The following is a 25,590-nucleotide window of genomic DNA, read 5'->3' as shown; positions in this document are numbered from 1 at the left end:
TTGGATTAATTCTTTAATTATCAATTAATTTTGAAACGAATGTCTAAATTTCTTTAAAAGCAAATGTATGGTGACTAACGGAGTTAGTTTTCACTGTTAGGTTATAAATATTTTGAGTGAACTTACAATAATTACGATACAAGCTTGCCTGCTAGCTTATAAATTGTTCACTGTTGATGTGATTGTATATCCCTATTGTGCCAATAATGAAGTCTATATATTAAACAAATAAAGAAGAAAACAGTGATGGTACAGTGGTCTTGGGAAAGGGAAGATGGAGACCTAGTCTTCATCGGAGATGATTACAGAATGGCAGTTTGTGAGGTCACATGGATTCCTCTGACCATGTCCGACACCTGAGTCTGAACTCGCTGCTGTTTCTGTTGTTTTTCTCTCTTTCTCTCTCTTTCTCTCTCTGCTAATAGATCTTCATCAGAATCTCTGGGTCATCACCAGCTTTTCGTCATCTTTCTCTTTTTTATGTCCAAGTGTCCGACCATATTATTACCAAATGAAACCATGGTCACGTCGATCTCCAATCAGAAATTATGAAAGAAGGCTGCAGTACTTTGCTGAAATGACCAAATTGCCCTTTGCATTCACATGCAGAGATTCGGTTGACCAGGGAGATGACCGTCCTCACACTAAAATTGTGTTCTGTTCATGACATGGAATATGCTCTTGGGCCCACACCAACAAAACCTACATTTTTTTTATTAATTTAATAGTGCATTAGCGGTGTATAAAGTTTTAAGAGTTAATTTGTTGCATAAAGATAGTTGGGAAATAGAAGTCGGTAGCATTTTTTCATAAAATTAAAAGTTTAAGTTTAGGATTTTAACACCCAATAATAATCTTTGCACAAATGACATTTTTTGGACAGAAAAAGTCTCAAATGCTATTCATCTAAACATCAAATTTTTAATGGGTTACCCGAATTAATCAACAAAATTTTAGACCAATAATATTTTCAGAAAAACTCTGCCGCCGACCATTTTCTCTTCCTTTTCTCTCTCTCTCTCTTTCTCTCCATCTCTTTCTTTCTCTCTCTTTCCTTCTCTCTCTCTTCCATGTCTTGTTCCTCTCAATCCTAATCTTCATCCTCTCAAACCTACCACCATTCTCAACCCAACAACAACAACAAACCCCCTTGTAAGATGTCTTGACGTCGACTATATGGACAGTCAGAAAAACAAACCACCATCAGCCGATGCCCACAAATTTGCAATACTGAGAACAATAGCTGGGATTAATAAAAAAGTTGGTGAACGATTTGCAACACCTGGGTGACATAAAAAAGTTAGGATTAAGTTGTTTGACGATGATGGTGGGCATCGACTGATGGTGGGCAAGGGGTTTGCTGTTGTTAATCACTTTAATCACAATTTCTTTCTCATTTTAATAATTTGCTTTCAATTTTTAGGCGTCGGCTGATGGTGGCCGGGCAAGGGGTTTGCTCTCCAATTAAGTTCTTTAACTTTAATTAGCCCACCCACAAATCTGCAATACTGAGAAAATTTGAGAAAATTAAAGATGTGGTCTGCAATACTAAGAAAATTTGAGATAAAATGACATTGTGGCGGTTTGGGGAGAGAGGAAGAGGCATTTGAGACTTTTTCTGTCCAAAAAGTGCTATTTCTTCAAAGATTATTGTTGGGTACTAGAATTGTAAATGTTTTATGAAAAAGTGCTACTGACGTTTATTTCCCAAACTAATTTGTACAATATATAGTTATATACTAATGAGATTATTCTACAAAATTGGTCGGTATTGATAATTGGACCTTATTCGATTAGTTAAAATTCCAACCTACTTATATTCCAAAGTGTTACGAATTTTTTTTTTGGTCAAATGACACTTTTAGTCCCTGTACTTTCACAGAATTTCTAATTTGTTCATGTATTTTTATTTTTTAACGAATTTCTATATAATAGCAATTCAGTTCAAATAGTTAACATCGTTTAAATTGTTGACAAAAAATTTGACGTACAAGCATGTGTTTCGCACATGAGTGTCATTTCTAATATTTTAGTCCACCTAGATGCCTATGTAAGCCTCTACTCGTCATTTAACATATTTAGTATAACGTTGAAACTTCTTAATTTTCCTTACTGATTGCGTATAAGGGCGCATATGAGCTTATATAGGCATCCAAGTGGAAAAAGATGTCTGAAATGTCACTCACGTGCAATGCATGTCGAAATTTTCATCATCAATTTAAATAAGGTTAATGATTTGAACTTAATTGTTATCGTATTAAAAATACATGACTAAAATTGCCAAAATAAAAAAAACAGGACCAAAGTGAAAATTTAACAAAAGTACAAACACCAAAAGTGTCATTTGGCCTTTTTTTTTTTTTTAACTGACAAACATTTCTTAATACACATAAACTTTCAAAGCACTAAAACAACTAATCTACCAAATTAAGCATAGGCGGATCTACAATATTGGAGCAAATGAGCTCAATTGACCCATGAATTTTTATTTAATCCGTAAAATTGAAGGGGTCAATGGTGTTTATAGAAATGCCTCAAAGAGGCTGTTAATTTTTAAGGAGGTCGAAGAGGATGAGCAATGAAGTGTGCTAGCATGAGGCTATTTTTCAATTGCTTAAAACGACGTCGTTCGCCCACACCCGACAGAGCCCTAAATTCTAATTTAGTTTGCATGCATATTCTCTATATTCCCCACTTCACTTCTTAATTAATTTTGACCCCACGAGAAAACATTATTGAATGTGTATGCCATTAAAGTTAATTAAGTACATCTAATTTATAAGTAAAATGTTATGAATAATGTAATTAGTAAATGTATTACATGTGACAATTACTCTAATGTATTAGTACATGAATTAGTATAGTATAGTATAGTTATCTCTGTGAGAGCCAAGAGAATCTCTCCTCTCTAATCTCTAGTCTCTGATCCAGTGACTGGTCTACATGAAATCTCACGTGCAACACAATGTAGCTTTTTGTTTGTTTGGTTAAAGCTCTTTAAAGGAACCAGGCTTTCTTATTGTAACGTTTATAAAAGGGTTAGTTTGTTTGGTCTTTTGTATGAGTAGTGCTTTGGGCTCATCAAAGCCTAATAAATTTCTTTGATTTGGGTTTTTGTTAGAGGAAAAAGCTTTGCAGCTTCTAACCCTCCTTCCCTTCAGAAACACACAACAAACAAGCCCCTCATATATACACTTTCAGAGACTACTACTATAGCATACCCATCAACCCTCTTTAGCAACCTAGCTAGAGTTGTAGTTAAAAAGTGATTAGAGAGTGAAACTAATTAAAGGGATGGCATTAGAAGCTGTGGTTTACCCAAAAGAGTACCCATTTAGCTATGGTTGCAAAGATTTCTACTCTTTTGGAGGAGCAGGAGGAGGAGCTTCTTGGGGCTGTGACTTTATTAGCTTACAAGATCAAGAAGACAAAGCCTTTCTTGAAACTCTTGATCACAACCACATAGATCAGCAGCATCATCAACAAGGTCTACATGAAAATTGGGACTACTGCTCATCATCTCCTTCACTCCTGCAAAATGTGAAAGATTCATGGGAATATCCCAACAATTCCTCACCAGAGGCCTGCACAGTTGACCAATCTCACTTCCCAGCTACCATGGAAACACCGCCACCGCCGCCACCAGCCACAGCAACAACAACAACAGGTAGACGAAAACGACGTCGCACCAGAAGCAGCAAGAACAAGGAAGAAATTGAGAACCAGCGGATGACCCACATTGTAGTGGAGCGCAACCGCCGTAAACAAATGAATGAGTACCTCGCCGTCCTCCGTTCATTGATGCCACCATCTTATGTTCAAAGGGTCAGTCTCTTATCAAACTGTGAATCTGAATCATTGATTAGATTGACCCTTGACTAACTGTGTAATCTAAATTTTTGTTCTTCTTAATATTATTATGCTACAGATTATCTGATACGAGAATATTACAATTTGGGGATAATTATAATTAATCATGTGGTTTATATTTGTGTTATATAGGGTGATCAAGCATCAATTATTGGGGGTGCCATTAATTTTGTGAAGGAGATGGAGCAGCTCTTGCAGTCCATGGACAGCTGCAGCCACAAGAGGACCAAGAAGCAACAACAAGTACCCTTGGCTGAGTTCTTTACCTTCCCACAGTTCTCAACTCGTGCAACTCAGAGTCACAACGAGTCGGTGGCTCATAATCATGATCATCAGAATCAGAACCAGTGGGCAGCTGCAGCTGACATAGAAGTGACCATGGTGGACAGCCATGCCAACCTTAAGATACTGTCGAAGAAAAGGCCTAGGCAGCTCTTGAAGATGGTGGCTGGGTTTCAAAGTCTTAGGCTCAGTGTTCTTCACCTCAATGTCACCACAGTTGATGAAATGGTCCTCTACTCTGTTAGTGTTAAGGTAATTAATTAGTTTTACACCCAAGTCTATTCAATTAATGATTGCATTCCTGTTATAGATTTTTTATTTTAAGACAAAATTACTCATCACATAAAAATGTTTAGTCCTAATTAATATCTTTTCAGAGACACTAAAAAGTGTGATGAATCTACAGCTTTAAGCACTCATATATTAATTACAGCACTGCCATAGCAACTTTATGCTTGGTTAGCCAAATGAATTGTTTTTAAATGTTTGGTTTTTCGAGTTCAATTTGGAAAAGATTGTGATTGAAAATCTCATCAAAAGAGGATAAAATAATGAAGAGAAAAATGGTAATAGCGCCACTCCACTTTAATAAAGGTTGGATTTCATTTCATCTCAGACCTTTTTACAGGACAGACACAAGACTTTATCAACCAATCAGTTTGTACCCTATCTTATATTTATGATTTGTCACACCACATTATTTGTCATTTGTTTTGCACTGCGTATGCATAGAGTGGGTATAGTGTGAATGATCGATAAAAATGTTGTTATATAAAAAAAATGTTTGTAAAATTTGAAAATATAATGAACATTTAATGAGTTTGTTTTGCCAAATTTAGTGCTACAACTAATTGTGGTTTTATTCATTGAAAATTAATTAATTCTATTTAATTTTGGTTGTGAATTTGGACAGATTGAAGAAGGGTGCATGCTAAATACGGTGGATGAGATTGCAGGGGCTGTTAATGAAATGCTGCGCAGAATTCAAGACGCTGGTTTTAGTTGAATCCTTTTCTCTGAGTGGATCTCATTTTCCCATTTTTGTTTGTTCTCGATCTTGTCTTTCTTTTTTTTCTTTTTTGTGTTTTTCATAAGAATATTATACTGTACAATGTGAATGTATGGTGTATGCTTCCTATTGGGAAAAGACTAATCGAATTCTCTACAGTGAAGCCACCAAGGCACATACCAACCATGATTGATGATCAACCTTAACAGCATCTTCCTAATAAGCCTAAAACTATCGATAGAAACATATACTAAGTGGATACTTTCTATATTTTAACTTAGTTAATGTTTTCAGCAATCCAAACTATCAATCTAGAATTCCAACTTTTAAGATCAAATTCATTCAAGAATGACTAGTATAAGGGATTAAATATGAGAAATAAGTGAGAAACAACACATTTAAAGGTTCTAATCCAACTGAAAATTTGAAAAGTGTGTTATAAGGATTATCATTTACTTCTTCATGTTCAAGCACTTAAAAGTATTTCTCATTTCCAAAACACTTATCTTTACCCTTGCCATATATCTTGAAGTGTTTTTACTTTTTGGTACTATCAAAAACAGTCACAAACATGTGTTTGTTTATATAATATGGTAGTCTAAAAAGTACAATTCTATCATAAAAAATACCTTAAGGTTTGCATAACCCGTTGGAATATTCGTACTTTTCATTGAGAGACAAATGTTTAGAGTTTTTTCCATTGTTTTTTGACCTGACGAATATTTAGAGTTAGGGATGGAACAAAAACATCCAATTTGTACTATTTAGGTTAGGGCCAGTCCCAATTGTACAATCGATCGAATATTTAAACTATGTATGGATCTGACCGCAATTTCCTTTTAATTGAGATTTGCACATATACAATGGGAATGTACTACAATCGTACGTACAACATGCATGTGCTATCTGAGCATGTGGTCTCATACTAATTATCAACCAAAGTAGAAACCCTATTAAGTCAGCTTATGTTATGAGACTGATGAGGCCACATGGACTATATTTTCTAATCATATTTTTTGTTTAAAGAGTTTATAAACTCCTATAAAGCATGAGAAAAGTTACATTTTAATACTCACATTAGTTGAACATATCATATAATATACTCTTGAATTCACAAGTATTGGGGGAGGACTACTAAGAAATCACTCGACCTCGTACGTACATCTGTAATAATCACGACAGTATTGTTGAAACTTGCTTAAACATAAATAAATCTCTTTTGGTAGTCTACGCACATTCTTACCTGAACCAATACGTCTATTTCTAGGTGAACTAATTAAATTTTAGTATAGGTTTTGGCATATTGTATCCACGTCTATTTGTTGCACAAACTGTTTAATCTAACTATTTTTCCTAATTGTTTATTTTCATTCCCAACTTACCTAACATTATCACATGCATTGAATGTTACCCTTTTAATGTCTTTTTAATACATTGTGCATACAATCTGCTACATAAGTCCCCAAACAAAAAGCTGGGAAAGAAATTCAGAAGAAGTAGTACTTGCCTATCTTCTATCAGAATCCCCTTAATTATTACATGAATTTGTTTTAATTCCTTACATGTATCTAATTTAAAGACATTGAACAACTCTGTTAATTAATAAAGAGAAATGAACCATGCGCTTAATTTGTCCGAACATGCAGCTGGCTAAGTTTGGTGTCATACTGTTAAGAGAGAACATGCACTAGCAGGTTGAAGGCACACAAAATTTTCAATGGAAGAAAGCGATAGCTATTGGGTTCTTCAACATGCTAACTGCAAGTTCTGGGCAAGAACTTAGAACTTTCGTGAATGAAATGATGGCAATTCAAATTAAAGTTACTGTTTTTGGCATGTCATAATGAGTGTAAAGAGAAATGAATGGGGCCAATTGAAAGATAAAAAGTTAACTTTACAAACAAAAAAGATTTTGGGTCTTATTTGGTATCAAGAAAAACCTACACCAACCACATCTTCAATGTCTACAAACCCTTAAATCAAATTCAGGTACATGAAACACACATGATCCACACTTATCATTTAATTCAGATATCTTTGTGCTACCTCGTGAGGGTTTCGGCTTGTAACATCTAAGTAGAGGTGTCAAACGGTCCAGTTCGGCTCATTTAAGTTGGGCTTGTTGTGCTTTCATGCCAACTTATATAGTAGACTTAGCCCGGCATGGCCTGCAGTCCGTTCGTACTTGTGCCTTATTTGTGCCATGCCTTAAACAAGCCGGCCCATGAGATTTTTTTTCTTTTTGTTTTTTAGGTGAAAAAAAAAATCTTATAATATTTCTTCTTTATTATAATTTAATATTAACATTTTTTGCTTGAATAAGAATTTTTGTGTTGGAAAGTTCCTTAAAAATGAAAAAAAAAAAACAATCTTAAACGAGTCGTATATAATTTGGGCTTATTTTGTGTTTGTGCTTGTGTCGTGCTATGTTAATTTGACTGGCTAAATTCTTGGGTCCAACCCAACCCATTTACTTGTGTCATGTCATGCAGTGCCTAATTTAATCGTGTTGTGCCGTATCATTCTCGTGACATCAATCCCGATCCATTTGACACCTTTACATCTGAGTTTACAGCTCGTTTTATGCTCATCTTTTAACCGTTGAACTAGGGGCGGACCAGCGAAACAACTAGTTAGCTTACCTGAACTGTAGCGCAGATGCATGGCCCGATATTCTTTTTTCATTTTAACTAGTATTTTATAGTCCTAAAGATCTGGCCCACCTTTATCTCCAGTTGATCGCTTCTGTTTATATCTCTAGCTCACTCCAGTCTTTATCTTAAGCCCACTTCTCTTTTCTAATACTATTATCGCAATCCTTCATCTTTGAAAATTCAGTCCATCTAAATTTTGAATTTGACTACGCTCCTGTATTGAACCATTTATGCCGCAAATTAAGATTTTGAGTTATTGGTTACAATACCAATTTACAAACATAATGATAAAGGAGAAATAATGAAAGTGCAATTCCGGCCTGTCAAGTTACACACTTACACTTACTAGGAATCCACTATAAAAAAAACTAGAATAATTAATGACGCTGCAGAAACTCACCTGATGATCAGTATATAGCATAAAGGTCATGTAGTTTTGTGGTAGAAGCTAGTGGACTCGACATGTATGTTACTTTCTGGTGATTTGCAATATGTACAGCGCGCTTTAGGTACATTCTATGAACAGATGATCACCTAGGACTTTTTTTTTTTTTTTTTTTCATTATATGTGAAGTACATGGTGTTGAGAGTAATGTGGAACAATATCCCACATCGGAAAACTAAGGCTTAGCATATGTGCTTATAAGTCTTGGGCCTTTCCACCCATTGCCAATTGGTTTTGGGTTGGATGCTCTAATTCTATCATGGTATCAGAGCTTGGTTATCCGCGTGTAAGGCCCAACGGCCACACGTGCTCCCACGTCACCCAATACAATTTGTTCACGTGTAAGGCTCAAAATATCGCCACACGTGCGGAGGCGTGTTGAGAGTAATGTGGAGCAATGTCCCACATCGGAAAACTAAGGCTTAGCATATGTGCTTATAAGTCTTGGGCCTCTCCACCCATTGCCAATTGGTTTTGGGTTGGATGCTCTAATTCTATTGGATAATAAAGGTTAGGTGATCATCCAAGCACCACATGCACGTGGTGTATACTGAACCAGCATTTGTTCTGTAATATCTTTTGCAACTATTTCGAGCAGGTGCATTTCTCACACACCATGCAGATGACAAATTTTGGGATCAATTATTTCGGTGGATGAGTTCAACCATGCATTATCGCAAGCCCACATTCTACCCTGCCTACAGTATTAACCGGGTATGAGTACATATATGTAGTCTAATTCTTTATATATATTGATGATTTGACACTTTTTCGATGTGTGGTCTAATTCTTTATATACCAATTGATGACTCTTTATTTTTTAGATATAAGATTACGTCAATACTCTAATCAAGTTACTTTTCATAAAACATTATCGTCTGCCTTAGTAGGATTATATATGAGGTTTAGGTTGCAAGCTAGTCTATTACCAATTTACCACATTGAAAGAGAAAGAAAAATAAAAAAGGCTGGATAGACTTTGGTTTAGTTGGGCTAACTTGCCCAAATTGTATCCTCCCATAAACTCGTTTTCTTGCAAACATGGTCTTTATCCAGCGACTATTACTATATCCCAGACCAAACTGACCATAGTTTGAAGTGTTGGTGACTTTTATAACATATGTTAGTTGATTTTTTTTATAACATACAGACATACAGTAACCTTCCTTCAGTTTTTTTATTTTATTTTTATTTTTGATGTTTACTGAACAGAAAGGATTAGAAACTTTGGATAAACCAATGGGTTAGAAAATACTTGGGAAATAAAGCCCATGCCAATTGAATCCGAATCCTCAGCTTATGTATATATTTTGTACATGAAAATATTATCTCATCCTTTAAGGCATCAACTGAGTCCTGTATTTGCAGCATTTCGAACTATGCAATATGAAAGACTTAATATTCTAGCTCTGCTTCAGGACCTTAAACTGCTGCCACCAAACAAAAACTTTCAGTTCTTCTGAAGCAGATTTCATCCCACAACTCAGAATTTCATCAAAGCAAATGTAAACAGAACTGGAGCACGTACCCTCAACTTATTGAGAGTATACATGATAAAACTCTCTATATTACATTACAAACATAATACTGACACATGATGATCATAGTCTTTACATGGGAAGAACCGAAATCATGCTCCACTTTCGTCTCAAAGACAACAACCTCAGCCTTCCACCACAAGAAACAGACCTTTTCATCAAAACTGGGCTTATATGCAGACACTGAACAACTGAAGATTGACGCATCACTCGAAACATGCTCGAAGAATGCAATACTTTCTCAGCATTCTGCAATTTGATGACTAATTTTGTTTCATCCGGTGAAGAATCCATTGAAATGGGCCTATCCCCATTTGAATTTATTGCCTCCTTTGATGTAATTTCATTACCAACTTGGTGTTCTTCACCTTCATTCTCTGCTCCATCCGGGTCTTGGTTCACACCCACTTCACTTTCAGTCTCAGAATTCTCCATCTGGGTCTCTCCATTTGTGTCCATACCATTTTGGTCCACTGAACCCAATATTTGAGGCCTCACACTGTTAGATCCACTAAGACTACTACCAGTCACTATGTTTGCACGGCATAGGGGGCAATTGGTGTGAGACCTCAACCAAGCATCAATACAAGGAATGTGGAAGGCATGGCTGCACTTAGGCAACAACCTAAGCGTCTCATCTTCATGAAACTCATTCAAACATACAGAACACTCTGTCCCTTCAATCAACCCTTCACCCTTCTTGTACTTGCAAACCGTGATCGAGTTTATGACTGATTGTTGCAAACCAACGGTGGAGATGTACCAAATTGGATGGTCAACTTGATTCTGATCAGCAGCAAACTCTTCATCTGTGCTGCTAGTTTGGGAGAGAGGGGAACCATTGTTTCTATTAGTACTCCAAAAACTTGTACAGGACTTGACTATAATGACATAGTAGCCAACAAGAATGAATAAACTGGCTAGCAAAGAGACTAAGAGGATCACATAGGGTGAGATGTGGGGGCTTTCATCACTTTTATCAATGGCAGAAATTGGTGGTGGTGGGGGTACATAGAAATCTGCAAAAGGGTAACAGTAATATGTGCAGTATGGGCAGTCTGGACAGTCAGTTTGGTTTGTGGCTGCAGGGAAGAGTTTCCTGTGTTTCACTGCCATTAAAGAGAGTGAATGATGAATTTCATCAAACAGCTGAGAAAGAATTGAAAAAGAAGATGAGAGAGATAGAGGGTAAGTGAGTGAGGTGGGGTGTCAGTGTCACTTTTTTGTGTAAATTAGAAGAGAAGAAAGCCAATAATAAACCAACCAGGTTTAGAAACACATCTCTTTCAAACGTTTAGTGGAGGATGGTATTGTTGTGGTTTTGTTGTGTTTGGTATTCATTGTGCCAACTAGGGAAAGTTCATGTCTCCAACTCCAAGGCTGTGCATGTGCATATATACCCAATTCCTTTGTTATTACTAGTAAGTTAGCAACTTGTTTTACTACATTTTCGTATATGGCTTGTGCCCAACAAATTTAGGGTCGTTTGGTACTATCTGATAATATGATTATATGAGTAGTTGCATCTCTAATCCCTTTCAATCATTATAAACAAGTATTCTTAAAGCATGACTTAAAACTCAAAAGTTATTTGTATCACAAGGAAGTTTTTTTTTTTTTTTTTTTAATAAAAAAAACACAAAAGTTCTTTAGTAGTGTAAAACTCAGCAAGTTGATATCTGTAGACTAAAGTATACTTTTGGCTTTAATTATATTTTGAAATCACCTTGTTGAAATTATTGGCTGTTCCATGTTGAAGTTTCATATGTCCAGTGTTACTAATAAAACTTTTAGTGTACACTCAAGTAGTATTTTTCTCTGCCCATGATGTTAGGTTAGGTGGTAATTCCTCTTAATTATAAGAAAAAGAAAGTAACAAGTCCCTATCAAATGAAAAGGACATAGTACCTGCAATATATGGTTTACCTTCATTATAAAACATTCTAAAGATATCCAAAGTGATAGGTTTCTTGCACCTCATTCCATGACTTATTAGTTATTAACTTATTACTATGAATTTTCTTTTTCTTTTTTAGCTTTTCCTTTTCTTGGGTGGGAATTCCTATGCATATTATCTTGCATCTGTCTAAGATCATGATATATATATCTTTTTGTCTCTGTTTGTTGGCGATTTTGGTTCTGGGTTAGTAGTGCATCCCTGTACTTAGAATGTATACATATAGCATACAATCAATTTCTTCCTCAAGTACAACACACAAAGAAGAGTCATTCTCCTTCATCTTCTCTCTGCCATTTTTGGAAGCTAAGAAGCCTTTGTGCCATGGATTTGTGGGCCTCACTTACCCTTGTAGCAAAACTCCATCGTGAGACTTCATTTGATCTTGGTGGAATTCCAGGAGCACATAACACACACAAGAGATGTAAATCCAAAAACTCAATTTCTCTACTGCTTAGATTTCACAAGCTATGTCAAGGTTGGTGCTTTGGTATACGAAATAGGATGCTGGAAACCTTTGTGCAAGAAGAACATGTTATGATAGATTCAAATGGTTTAAGAACATGTTATATGTTAGATCCGTTCAATGATTCAAATCTGTGCTGCATTTGATATTACTGGTAACAAGTGCTTTTCAGGTTCTGCGAATCACATATTAGCCCCCTTGGAGAAATATAAATAGTTCAAATACCATTGAAGCAGTCTAATTAAAATACACAGCATTTATGTGATAAAGTAGAGAGAAATGCAAGAGGATGAAATCTGATTGGATTTCTATTACTTCACTGAATAAATTGAATATAGGGGTGCCTTCTTTAAAAACAAACAATGACTTCTAGTTAACAACTCCTGATCTCAGTTAACATAACCTCCTGTGGTTAATTAGTTGTTACTAAGAAACTAATTAATTACAACTCTAATCCATCTCCTCTATTTGACTCAACCATCAGTAATTACTTGACTATGCACAGCACCTCCACAATAGCTCCATCTCTGTGATCACTTGGCTGACATCTATCTAAACTGAAAATGCAGGCAATTAAGCTTATTTCTGTTAGATTCAGCTCAAGTTTTTGGGGTTCGGTGGTTGTCTAGCAATCTCAATCCTTTTTTATTCTTCTAAAATATATGTCTATTTAATCATCCCTCTTTGTGATAGAGTTGCATATTAGTCTTCAATTGAACAATGTTTGACCCATCTTTGGTGACAGTGTGGGCATTGATCAATGTCATCAATGCCTAATGTTGAACTGTCCATGCCGATATTTTGGATTGATCTCAGATGTGCAAATTCTCCTTTATCATTCTCAGTGAATTGTTCAGGGCAAGAAAGGGTACCCCAGATCTACATAACCAAGAAGACTAATGTGCATGAAGAAAGGCAATGATTTGGAATTTTCATGGTACACAACTCCTAATCTCAGTTAACATAACCTCTTGTGGGTTAACTAGTTGTAACAACAAAACTAATTGCAAACTAATGTTCAGCCCCTCTATCTAACTGAATTAACTAACTGTAATTGTTGACTATGTAGAACATCGCTTTGTGCTGGAAGGCCAGCAGCTGCTGCAATTTTAGTGAAGCAGCTGCAGCTGCAGCAACCTCCTCTGTTATAACACAGTAGTAGTTGCTACACAAGCAACTGCATCTGCTTGGCTAAGCAGTTCTCATATCAATTTATTTAGTTCCATCAACTAAGGGTGTTTGAGTACGAACTAGCCAAGTATTACGTCCCTGAACACCCACCTAGCCTCCTAGCTAATTCCCTATAAGTAGGTGCAAAAACAGATTTATAATGTGACTTCATTTTTGTGTCAAAGATCTCATTTGCAAACACATATTTGATACAAGGGTGTTTTAGAAACAAGTATTAAGCAATGCATGTTAGGAATCCAACACTTTAAACTTTCTGAATTCTCAAATAATTAATTAGAATATCAATTTTAATTATAATATTTTCTTATCCACTGATAAAAATATATGTATCGTATTAACAAGTATTAAGTAATGCATGTTAGGAATCTCACACTTAAAACTTTCTGAATTCTCAAATAATTAATTAGAATGTTAATTTGAATTACCATATTTACTTATCCACTAATAAAACTATTTGTATCGTATTTAACTAGGTCAAGTTACAGTACAGACCAATAAATGATTTTTCTATTTGAAACTCATTCGAAAGAAGGGGCAGTGTACGAGAAATCAAATCATACATAAATGATAGAAGTCTCGAACATTCCGTATCTCATAAAAATGAGGCCCGTTGTTTATACAGGTGAATCTTATCTCTATCGAAGATGACGATTAGTAAATAATAAATATGGTGCATATTAGCATATAACATTACTTTGTCTAATGAAAACGCTATGATTTCAATGTTATAAATGCATGAAAATAACATATGGTGAAGGGTTAGGTGGAGACTACTGAAGATCTATTTCATCTTTAATTCAACCTTGGAATAGGTTGGCTAAGACTCGAAGGTGTGGGTTTGTGGCTGACAAGCTCTCTGAAGATGCATATATTCAAAGGAAACAACTCCCGATTAGAAAAACGTGTTCCTAAAGAAACAATAAAGGGTGCCCATCTCACAAATTGAAGGACCTCATTGTACAAGGTCTCTGAGCTAGTTTTTGATCCTAGAAGAGCATATATGTTTTTCTTCTTCTTGGTCTTTTTTTCTTTTTTGGTTAATTTGATGTGTGTGATGAATGAGAGATAGGAACAAGAACGTTCCAATTCAGAGTTTCTTGAAAGTTGAAACCAAAGCTCTAAACGAAAAACTTAAACTATTAGGAATAAATCAATAATGTATACCAAACTACATGAAGGTTACCGAAAGACTATTGATCCAATTGTAATTCTATTCTCAATGTTAGAAAATTTTTGAAGTTCAAATCCTCTGTCCCAAATCAAAAAAGAAAATAACATATATAGGTTCCTTTAATTATAGGCTTATTCACACCAATGCCTTTTGTAAGATAGATTTTTATCACTTTGTCACCTGAAACTTAAATCCTCTCACTTTGTCATCCGAACTTCAAAACATTATGGCAAAAACCCCTATTTCATCAACTTCATCCAGTAATCCGTTAAAAGGGCTAATGTGGCGCCTACGTGAATGGGTATTTTAGTATTTTCTTTGTCTTTGGGCATGACTCAGATTGACACTCGTCCAACTAGCTTCCACGTCAGCTCAGTTGAATGAGTGTCAGTCTAAGCCATGCTCAAATTAAGACAAGGAAAAGACTAAAATACCTCTCCACGTAGGCGTCATGTCAGCTCTTTTAATGAATTATTAGATTGAGTTGACGAAATAGAGGTTTTTGCAATAATGTGGTAAAATTTAGGTGGCAAAGTGAGATGATTTAAGTTTCAAGTGACAAAGTGAGAAAAAGTCTTGCAATGGGCATTGGTGCGAATAAGCCTATAATTAAAGGAACCTAAATTATATAGAAAAATGATTTGGTGCCTCAAATCTTATACCTCAATCTGATGTGGCAATTAATTATATACATCACTAATTATATTTTTGGGTATTATACACCACTATTAATTTGCAATATTATATTAAAATCATTTTCATTGAAATACCATTTTACCCATCTCAAATACAATAACTAAATTCACACTTATCTAAAGATTTTATATTACCAATTTATTATCTTATCTAACTATTTAGTAACGATTGAATTGTTCCTCTGCAACTTTGACTGTTTGAATGTTCAATCTAACATTGAATCTTCTCTCATAGACGTCAACAACATTTGCTTCTTCTCTTCAAGGATTCAATGCCTTATTCTTCTCATTAATATCCTGGATCATATTTATCTCAATCTTTTGATGTTGAAATTCCTATATCTCAGTCAAAGATGCATGAGACCAAGCCATACACGTTAGTTTCCCATTGTTCCAAGAATCCAACTTGCTCCACATAACCAAACACTAACCAAAGATCTACACACTTTCAGTTTGACCTTGCATATCCTGCATAATATTCATTTGTTCACTTCTATGCCCTAGTTAATTAACTTAATATATAGTATTATTTCATCAATTTTCTTTCTCTTTTGATGGGTATCTCTACGTCAACTTTAGTGAAAGGGTTGAAGATAAAGTTGATGTACGTGAGATGGGTTCAACATTCAAATAAAAACATTAGAAATTTTGTCATTTAAATTGGGTTCAATATATACAATTTTGTTGTTATGAATTGGTTTAACAAAAAATTTCCAAATTGTAGATGCAATAAGAAATGATGTAGTAGCTTTTTAGGATTCTAAAAGTGGGGCAAAATTTGTTTAAGAGATAATTGGGGATGAAATTTTTTTTGAAATATATATTTTTCTGTAATTTAATTCAAGTTTTGTAAAATTTTAAGAAAAATTAAATAAATTTTTTTAAGAGTTTATGTGACAAGTAAATTATAAAATATATTTAAAAAAATTAAATATTCTAATTGACATGAAAATTTGATATTATTGAGCCATGTTTATGTTTTGGACACCAATTATAATTATACATGCACTTGAATTATTGGGGCCAACCTGAGGTCCTGACTGCCTCCGTAGCCAGTAGCCAGTAGCCACCACCATGTGGGATGCCCTGCCGGTGTCAGACAGCTCACAGCTGGTGCACACTTTTGTGTTGCTTTTCATTTTTGTCAAGTTGTGATTGTGTTTGACCGAAAACAAAAGTTGTGATTGTGAATTAAACATGAATAAAATGAAGTTATAATTAATTATTTTGTATTGTACAAAATTATTGCACCTACATACATTGATATATATAGTCAAGTTGTCAGCATATATATAAACACTACGCTGATGGTGACTAATTGACTAATTATAGCACCCTTCGGGGTTAGTGCTGGGGGAGTTTAACAAATTAAGAAGAGCATTTGCACTCTTCGCAAAGGGTAAAGCTAGCGATATCACATTTTTCGTACTCCTAATATTTTTGTTTCGTAGAACTATCTCATGAATTATGCATACTCGTTCATCTTAAACGTACAGAGATGAATTGGAGATTTCCAACATAAATATTAAATCAAATAATTACCAGACTCTAAAATTTAAAATTGTTAAAAGTGTATCTCATATTCACGGCCGTCTCAAACTTTTAGGAAGCCCTATGCCAATTAAGAAATTAAACCCTTTCTTACATATTGTATAAAAAAAAAAATGGTCAAGCCATGTTATGTTAACTGAACAAAAATATCAATTAATTGCTTATAAACAATTTATCACAAAATAAGAATATCATTACACTGTCATAATCAAAATCATTGTTCTTCTTACCTGTCTAGAACATCACAATTTCATCTAAACATTGTTCTTCTTGCCTTTCTAGAAGCAAAATCATTCATTACACTATCTTAATCAATTTTCTCAAGAAGATCATTTTCAGTATAACCCACCCACCCATTCACCCAACCCCGAATTGTCTATTGACCTATACACCAAAAGCTACAGACTGATCCAATAGGCAATAGATTTCTTTTCTATGTAAAATCAATTTGAGATCAAGATAAACTACTTTTATAAGAATGAAAATCCAATTAGGCATCAAAGAAATAAATCCATTCCAATAAAGATCCACCCAAAGAAATATAAATTATATAACAACAAATAGATAAGGAGACCTAAGCTTTAATTTCTTCAAATCTTTCACAACCATAGCATTTTGTTGTATGATTTCATCTTTCTCACTTTTCAACTGCAATTAAGATGATAAAATAGTGATTATTTAATTTATTTTGCACAACTCCAAAATAAATAAACCTAAACCAAAATCAAAAGAATTAAAAGATTCATAAGTTAATAACGAAAATAAATACGTGCAACTGATTTAGAGGTTTTAAATTTTGATCTTCAAGAGTTCAAGGCAATTAGAACTTTAGTAGAAACACAGAATAATTAGTCCAGAAGGGATGACACTTAGCTCAGGACCAATAGATAGAGACGTGAAAGAAAACCCACAGTTTGATTCATCCAAATCTGAAAATCTGTCTCATGATTGTGGATATTATGAATTATCCATACAAAAAAAATTGAATATGGGCATCACTGCATCAGATTTGGGGCATGGGTCATTGGGTTAGGCTTTTGGCTTAATTAGAATTAAAAAAGAGGAGTACATGTATGAGTCTGATAATTTGGGGCCCTCCCAATTTGGGGGCCTGTGCGATCACACAGGTCCACCCCCCTAATAGCTGGCCCTGCTCATATTGAGAATATAAAATTTGACATCTTGCTAATTAATTTTAAATTAAATGCTCATGTTTCTATAAATTTTATGAATAAATAAACTAATAATGTAAATTAAACTGAAAAATTTAGTGCCATTCTTAATTGATTCATTCAAAACAATCTTAAACATTCTTAATTAAGGAACACTAGGGTCCCTAGAGCTTAAACACAAAGATGAGTATATGGGATTTTGGCATTTTGCCACAGCACGTAGGACATTGATGATGCAGGCTTTTTTTCGAAAGCGTAGCTGCTCGGGCCCCCACTCAGTTGGTTAGGTAAAGATAATAAACCATTAACAAATATGCACGTGTTTATTTTGAGATATATTGGACGTCATTTAACCCCTACCTAATCCCTTATCAGAGATTGTTCTCTTAAGAAAAACAATAGACCAATTTTTGTTTTATTATTATTTTATTGGTCTATTGTTTTTCTTAAATTCCCTTTATTTCTTTATCTCCTCAGACAGAACAATTTGGATTTCAAGTGTTCAATAATGCTCTAACTTCATTAATTCTATATCATTATTATTTCATTTAGATTGAATGGTCTGACTTCAAGAATCTCTTGGCCCTTGTAGAGTAATTTTGGATTTGATTGTAACACCGCAAAGTTGTTTTAATAATAGAAATTTTGAAAAAATAGTTACAATTTGTTCCATGTTAAAGATTTTTAGCCATTTATTTTAGAATTTAGAAATCTAATTCTCAAGCTTTCATCGACAAGTTCTCAAACCCTCACGAGCATTACTTGATAATTTTCAAAAAAAATTTTAATAATCTACTTATATTATCTTATGTATATATTTATTAAGAATATACTCTAAACATATAAATTCTTTGTCTACCCACATTATAACATATAAATTAATAACACAAATATATAGAGTTACAATCGCACCATAAAATTTCTCACCTCCTAGAATCCGAAATTCAAAAATTAAAATCAGAATTTAAAGTCTTAAACGGATGATTTCTACATCTTAAAGTCATTAATTCTTTGGAAAATTGAGACAAAAATTATATGTTTATATGTATATAATTAAAAAAAATATACATATATATATTTGTGCAGGTATATATAATTTAAAAACTGCATATACAAGCAATGTACGTACTAGTGGAGATTATGATGGTTTGAACTTTGAAATTTATTTTTGTTCAATGCAACGAATATGGACTATTATTTTATGACCCACCGGCCTCATGACAATTACATAAATGGGAAAGTTCCACCAAATGTTAAAAAGTCCAGGGAATATTATAAAACGTGAAGCGATCGAATGAGAAAAGAGAACGCGGTGGACGATGATCATTGACTTTGCAACTGGGAAATACATACATAGACGATGACCATTGACTTTGCAACTGGGAAATACATACATACATACATACATAATTATTATATATATAATATTAACTTTACGCCTAATCCACAAAAATAGCGTGTCAACCAAACCATTAATTGAATATCAATCTCCGCTACAATCCCACCATTCTCTGGGACGACATTAATTGCTTTTTCAAGCAATTAAGTTCACTAGCTTTTTCACACTTAGCTTGTAATTGCTTTGCCTTAATTTTCAGTTTTTCAGTCTCTGGAAAAACTACTCGATCTCGATTCGTATCTGCGGTACAAATTAAGTTATGGCCATGGCCATGTCGATTAGAACAATAACAACAACTTCAGCAGCAACAATCGCTCCTTCCAGTTATTCTAGACTTCACACCAGAAACCATAGGGACCATAGATGTTATTTTTTCAGAAATTCCAAGTTGCAGACCAGCCAGCTCAAACTACTCCAAAATGGAAGCAAGATCGCAAAGATGTAAGCCTAGTTATCTGAAATCATATTTATCATGCATAAATAGTAGTACCCATTTGCAGCTAGCTAGCTCTGAGATCATGGATGATCATGAATGATCATGAATATGTATTATTTATTAATTAATATTATTGATATTTATTGTATATATAGGAACATGGTTGTCAACAGTGTTGAACCAGGAACTCCCCTTCCTTCCGATCCTTCTTCTGGTAGTTGGTAAGTCCAATTCATCATCGATCTCCTTATTGATGATCTATTTGATTTAATTTGTAATTACAATTATAATTTTGTTACTTAATTTTGTATAGTACTATGCATGAATATTGTTGCGGCATTATCTGTTGTGCAGGAAAATATGGATTGTGAGCATGCTTGTCACCGTAATCTTACCTTTTTGGAAGAACAAATGGCTGCCTTTTCTAAAGATTAAAGGTACGTATGTAGGAAATCAATTAAAAGCAACATCATCATCATTATGGTCAAACATTATTTGCAATTTAATTTTCTAGGTGCATGACACCCTTTAAAAAAAATTAGTCAATTAATTAATTGTAATTAAATTGCGTATTGTATGTATAGAGCAAGTGGAATCGGCGGTGGAGGCAGTGGAAGATGTGGTGGAGATAGTAGAGAAGGTGGCTGAGGGAGTGGAGGACGTGGCAGATGAGATCGGCGATCGTCTTCCGGCAGGTGGAAAGCTTCAGAAGGCCGCCATGTTGGTTGAGGAACTGGCCAAAGAAACTGCCAAGGACGCGGCACTAGCTGATGATCTCATTGAGAAGGTACCTTAGTCAATAATCTAGCTTAATTACCTACTAATAGTCTAATACCTTGTTTTAATTAACTAAAAGTTTAATATTTTCAACGTCTAAAAGTGACCGACCAATACCATTAATTATATTATTTAATATTTAGATCTAGATTAGCACTAACTTTCAAAAAAAAAAGATTAGTTCTAACTTCTAACTAATCTTGTAGACTTTTACTAATCTTATTATTACTTCATCTATATTGAATTATTAACGTGTGTTAGGATCACATGTACTTGGGAATGCCATCAAGCTCTTAGTTAATCAAACAAATCTGTCTTTGTCTCGTGGTTCTCAAGATCGATTAGAATATTAGAAAATGGAAATACTTGTGTCCCGGCCAATTTCTCCCGTCACAAATCCGGCATATTTCTATAATTAATAGAATTATTTTTATTTAAATATTATTAATTTTATTTGCATCGATAACTTATTCAAATACTGCAAAATTTATTTATATGTATTTTATATATTTATCTCTCTATTACGTCATATGTCATATTTTATGAGACAAAAATAATGAATATATGCACTCTTGGGAGTGCAACACCATGACTTCCGGTCTCTCAAAAATTAAAAAAGAAGATTAGGGACAAAAATTAAGTAAATATTGATTTAAGTAGTTTTATTGAGGGGCAAAAAATCAAGGCCAAAAGCTAGATATCTTTTATACCTATAGTTTGCACCAATTTGCACTTTCTTCCGCATCCTTTTCTGTCATTTTCATACTTGTTGAAGTTTACTTTAATTTGTTTATAGTTTTGGTCTAAAACTTTAAGTATAAGACTTTTCGTGTACTTTTTGGCATGTGGCCCTCACGGCATGTGAGGGCACTTCAGTCATTTCGGATTCTCATAATTAATTTAACTAAGTTAAATGATGGTTGAAATGATAGTAATACTCTCACATTACATGCTCACATGAAAAAAAAATTACATGAAATAGAATCCATTTAACGATTTGGACTATATCAAAATACTGAAATCTCAATTCACAATAGAATGATTCCCTTAGAGTATATATGTGATGGATGTTTTTGCCATGACAAAATTGCAGGTTGAGAGCGTGGAAAAAGATATGGATTCCATCATTGACAAGGCCACGGAGGAAATTAAAAAAAAGGATGATATTAAAAATGAGAAAGCTGTACAAAACTGAGGCAGCTTGTGGCTCGATATAACATTCTTGTATTTACTTGTATTATTGTAATCCAAATCATCATAATATTAGGATTTATTATAACTCCATTTTTTATTATTTATATCATATGATTTGGGTTTGCTACTTGTATAAATTTGTTTATTAGTTATAAGTTGTGATTTACTATTTAAAGGTGTACAATCTTAACTTTAGAGCTTATGATTTCATTTTCAAATTTGGGCAAATTCAAAGCTCAATAACTAAATTTTAAACCCTAAGCCCTAGAGCAACTCTAACAAGGATAGACAAATTTTAGCTATATTTGTTGTAAAAGAGTTGAAAAGTTATTTTACCCAAGGAGTAAAATTTCGGTTTCGAGGAAATTTTCGATGGAAATTTCGATGGAAATTTTCGCGGAAATTTCGATTAAAATTTCGATTTCGATAAAATTGGACAAAAACGACGAAAATTGCTATTAAAATATGGAAATTTTGAATGAAACTTGACCATATGTTTATTTAATATATTATCTACTACATTGATAAAAAAACATTGAAGAAATCAAATAATATAGTAGATTTCATGTGATATGTGATGAATATAATGCGCGCTGGAGACGATACCGTTAAAAAAATACTTCACTAATTAATAATTATATAATAAAATTACACGAATAAATCACCAATGTGGCAATGGAAAGTAGCAAGCTTACTCAAAGGGACTTGGAAATGGTCTTCGATAGTTAAATTAAGCCGAATTGGGTTAAAATAAAACCAATTCGATGGCAGCAGTGGCGATAACGGTTTACTTAAAATTTCAATTTTACAAATTATCATAATTGGAAAATCAAACATTAAGGAAATAAAACTTCATGATAAGGGGATAAATTTCTTTTTTATAATTTATGTTTACAACTAAACGAAACACCAAAATGACCAAATCAAACTCCAAATAAAATCTCAAACTTTTTTTTTTTTTTCCAATTGCCTAAAGACTCCAAATCTCAATCTATCTTAAAAAAAAAAAAAAAAAATTCCTTTCCTTTTTTTTTTCTCTTCTTTTTTTTCTTTCATTTTCTTTTCTTTTTTCTTTTTCTTTTTCTTTTTTTTTCCTTTTTTTCCTTTTTTTTTTATTTCCTTTTCTTTTCTTTTCTTTTTTTTTTCCTTTTCCTTTCTTTTCTCTTCTTTTTTTTCTTTGATTTGGTCCACCAATATAAATATATATCCCTATTTATTCAATTTGAAATTGAATTAAGAGTGAATTTATCTCTCTGTGTCCTCACGAGGGTATGTCAGTTGGACCAAGCTATAGGCTATAGCAAGCAGCCAAGCACTTGATTGATTTCTAGCTTCTTGTCTAAAATGTTTTGACTCTATTCTTGCCTCATGTACGTCTCTCTTCCTTTGCCTGTCTCAGAGACTCAGTCTTTGACTCTTTATTAACTAGTAAATTACAAATATATAATATAGAAGGAATAGTGGGAAGCTTTTCCTCTCTTCCCCGTGATTCACGCCTAGGCTACACACTCATTCTCTCTCTTCTTTCTCTTCTCTCTCTTCTCTCTCTCTTTCTTTTTCTTTTTCTTCTTCTTCTTCTTTCCTTCTTCAGTTCAACTTCAACCTCCCTGCGCAGCCCGTGACTAACAGTTTGATCTCACCTCACCTCACCTCTTCCTTTTTTTTTTTTCTCTTTTCTTCTTCAGTTCTGATCTTCTCTTTCTCTCTCTCCTGATCCCTCACTCCCTCCTCCTCCGTTCTCTTCCCTCTGCTCCCTCTCCTTCCCCTTCCCGATCTCCCTCCTCGGATCTCTTCTCTCCCTCCTTCGACGGCGACGGCGGAGGCGGCGGCTCTGCCTCTTTCCCTCCGGTCTCAGCCTTCCCTCTCTCTCTCTGATCTGTACATCGAAAATTTCGCCGAAATTTCGAGGATTTCGGAAAATTTCGGCGAAATTTCGGCGAAATTTTTCGAAATTTTTCGAAATAAATTTGGTATGGTGTTAAAATTTCCATACCCCTAAAAAACGAAATTTTCGGCGAAATTTCGCCGAAAATTTCGAAATTTTACTCCTTGACCAAGGAATAAAATTTCGGGTTTCGAGGAAATTTTGATGGAAATTTCGATGGAAATTTCGACGGAAATTTCGAAAATTTTTAAATTTCGACAAAAATTCGATAGAAACGACGGAAATTGCTATCAAAATATGGAAATTTTGAATGAAACTTTACCATATATTTATTTAACATATTATCTACTACATTGATAAAAAATATTGAAAAAACTAAATTATATGGTAAATTTCATGTGATATAAAATGAAAACACATTGCTTTAAAACATTATTTTATTAAAGATGTTGTGGATAACAAAGAGGTTGAAGTTATTTATTGCAAGACTGAAGATCAAGCAGCTAATATCTTCACAAAAGCTCTGCCTAAAAATAAGTTTATCTATTTAAGGCAACTATTGAGAGTTAAATAACAAGACATTAAGACTAGGATTTTTTTTGGTGTTGAAATATAATGCCTCCTGCCTTTTGAACATAAAAATATCTAGTTACTGTTTTATATCTTGTCAATTTTATTTTTTAGTCTAATGAGTAATGACACATGTAAGGCTAGGATTTTATTTTATTTGGTGTTAGACTTCTTGGGAACTTGTCCTGAGCCTCACAATCAGAACTTTTAGATATATCAAAAAACAGGGGCAGTAAGCTAGCGTACATTATCTACTCTCTCTCTCTCTCTCTCCCTCTCTCTCTCACACTCAGTTCTTCATTTCTCTGCAAGTCTGCAACTATCCTTATTTTTGTTTGAGATTAATTGTTGAGTGCAGGTGAAGATCAAATTGAGGAGTCCCTTTCAACAGAACATTCATTCCATTTGAGGAGTCAACCACCCTCTCCCTCTCTTCTCTCCCGCAGCCTCTCTCTCTCCCCTGCTTTCTCTCCCTCACCGGCTTGAGCACCACCAAGCTTCTCCATCTCTCGCCCCCTGTCGCCGCCCTGTCGCTGAAACCCACCGAAAACCCAGCCCCTCCTCTCTTCCTCCCTCCACAGCCTCAATTCCTCCCAAAACTCAGAAACTTCCTGAAAATCTCACCCCCAAAGTCGAAAATTTCGCCGAAATTTCGAGAATTTCGGCGAAAATATCGAAATTTCGACGAAATGATCGAAATTTTGCCGAAAACTAATTGGTTCAGTATTAAAATTTCCATAACTCAAAAAAACGAAAAATTTCGCCGAAATTTTCGAAATTTAACTCCCTGTATGAGCCAGATTGGGTGCTCTAAATAAGAAGATGTATGAGTTAGCAACTGTAATTAAATTACTACTTAGGCCATCAAAAACATATTTCACATATATATCGAAAAAATCTTCATGAGACTGTGATACCATATTTTGAACAAAAAAAAAAATTGTCATACCATGATAGTTAACATGGTGAATCCAACCATTTAAAATTCCATTTCATCATATTTTATACTAAAATTTTATTTTATTTTTTCAATTGAATTGAATTGGATTAAATTGGTCAATTTGAATGGATTAGATTGAATCTTGAATAGGGGTGGGCATTTGAAACCGAAATATCGAAACTGAACCTGTACCGTTCCATACCGTGTCAATTTTGTGCCGAAAAACAATACCGATTATATACCGTACCTATATCATACCGTACCGATTCCAAATCGGTATAAAAATTTCAATACCGTAATATACCGTACTGTATCGAATTATATTTAATTTAATTATTTAATATTCTTTTAATTATGTGTCGCTATATTAGTGGCTATTTGGGCAAAT

General features: G+C 34.1%; 3 protein-coding genes across 3 annotated transcripts; 2 read left to right on the top strand and 1 right to left on the bottom strand.

Annotated features, from left to right (window-relative positions):
• Nucleotides 1-3,087: 3,087 nt before the first annotated feature.
• On the top strand, nucleotides 3,088-5,202 carry LOC147279548 (basic helix-loop-helix (bHLH) DNA-binding superfamily protein). Its single transcript, XM_086250618.1, has 3 exons — nucleotides 3,088-3,825; nucleotides 4,003-4,404; nucleotides 5,066-5,202. The coding sequence occupies exons 1-3, from the start codon at nucleotides 3,295-3,297 to the stop codon at nucleotides 5,156-5,158; spliced, it is 1,026 nt and encodes a 341-aa protein (XP_086106744.1). The 5' UTR covers nucleotides 3,088-3,294; the 3' UTR covers nucleotides 5,159-5,202.
• A 4,409-nt stretch (nucleotides 5,203-9,611) lies between these two features.
• On the bottom strand, nucleotides 9,612-10,929 carry LOC147279547 (RING-H2 finger protein ATL54-like). Its single transcript, XM_086251771.1, has one exon. The coding sequence runs from the start codon at nucleotides 10,912-10,914 to the stop codon at nucleotides 9,871-9,873; it is 1,044 nt and encodes a 347-aa protein (XP_086107897.1). The 5' UTR covers nucleotides 10,915-10,929; the 3' UTR covers nucleotides 9,612-9,870.
• An 8,517-nt stretch (nucleotides 10,930-19,446) lies between these two features.
• LOC147279546 (uncharacterized) lies at nucleotides 19,447-21,976 on the top strand. The gene is made up of 5 exons (XM_086251173.1): nucleotides 19,447-19,841; nucleotides 19,992-20,057; nucleotides 20,191-20,273; nucleotides 20,421-20,623; nucleotides 21,707-21,976. Exons 1-5 carry the CDS (start codon nucleotides 19,660-19,662, stop codon nucleotides 21,806-21,808), a joined length of 636 nt encoding a protein of 211 aa, XP_086107299.1. The 5' UTR covers nucleotides 19,447-19,659; the 3' UTR covers nucleotides 21,809-21,976.
• Nucleotides 21,977-25,590: the final 3,614 nt, after the last annotated feature.

Source organism: Dryas octopetala, chromosome 7 (assembly GCF_963921425.1).
Source record: "Dryas octopetala chromosome 7, drDryOcto1.1, whole genome shotgun sequence".
Taxonomy (NCBI): domain Eukaryota; kingdom Viridiplantae; phylum Streptophyta; class Magnoliopsida; order Rosales; family Rosaceae; genus Dryas; species Dryas octopetala.
This window is presented reverse-complemented; position numbering and strand designations above follow the sequence as displayed.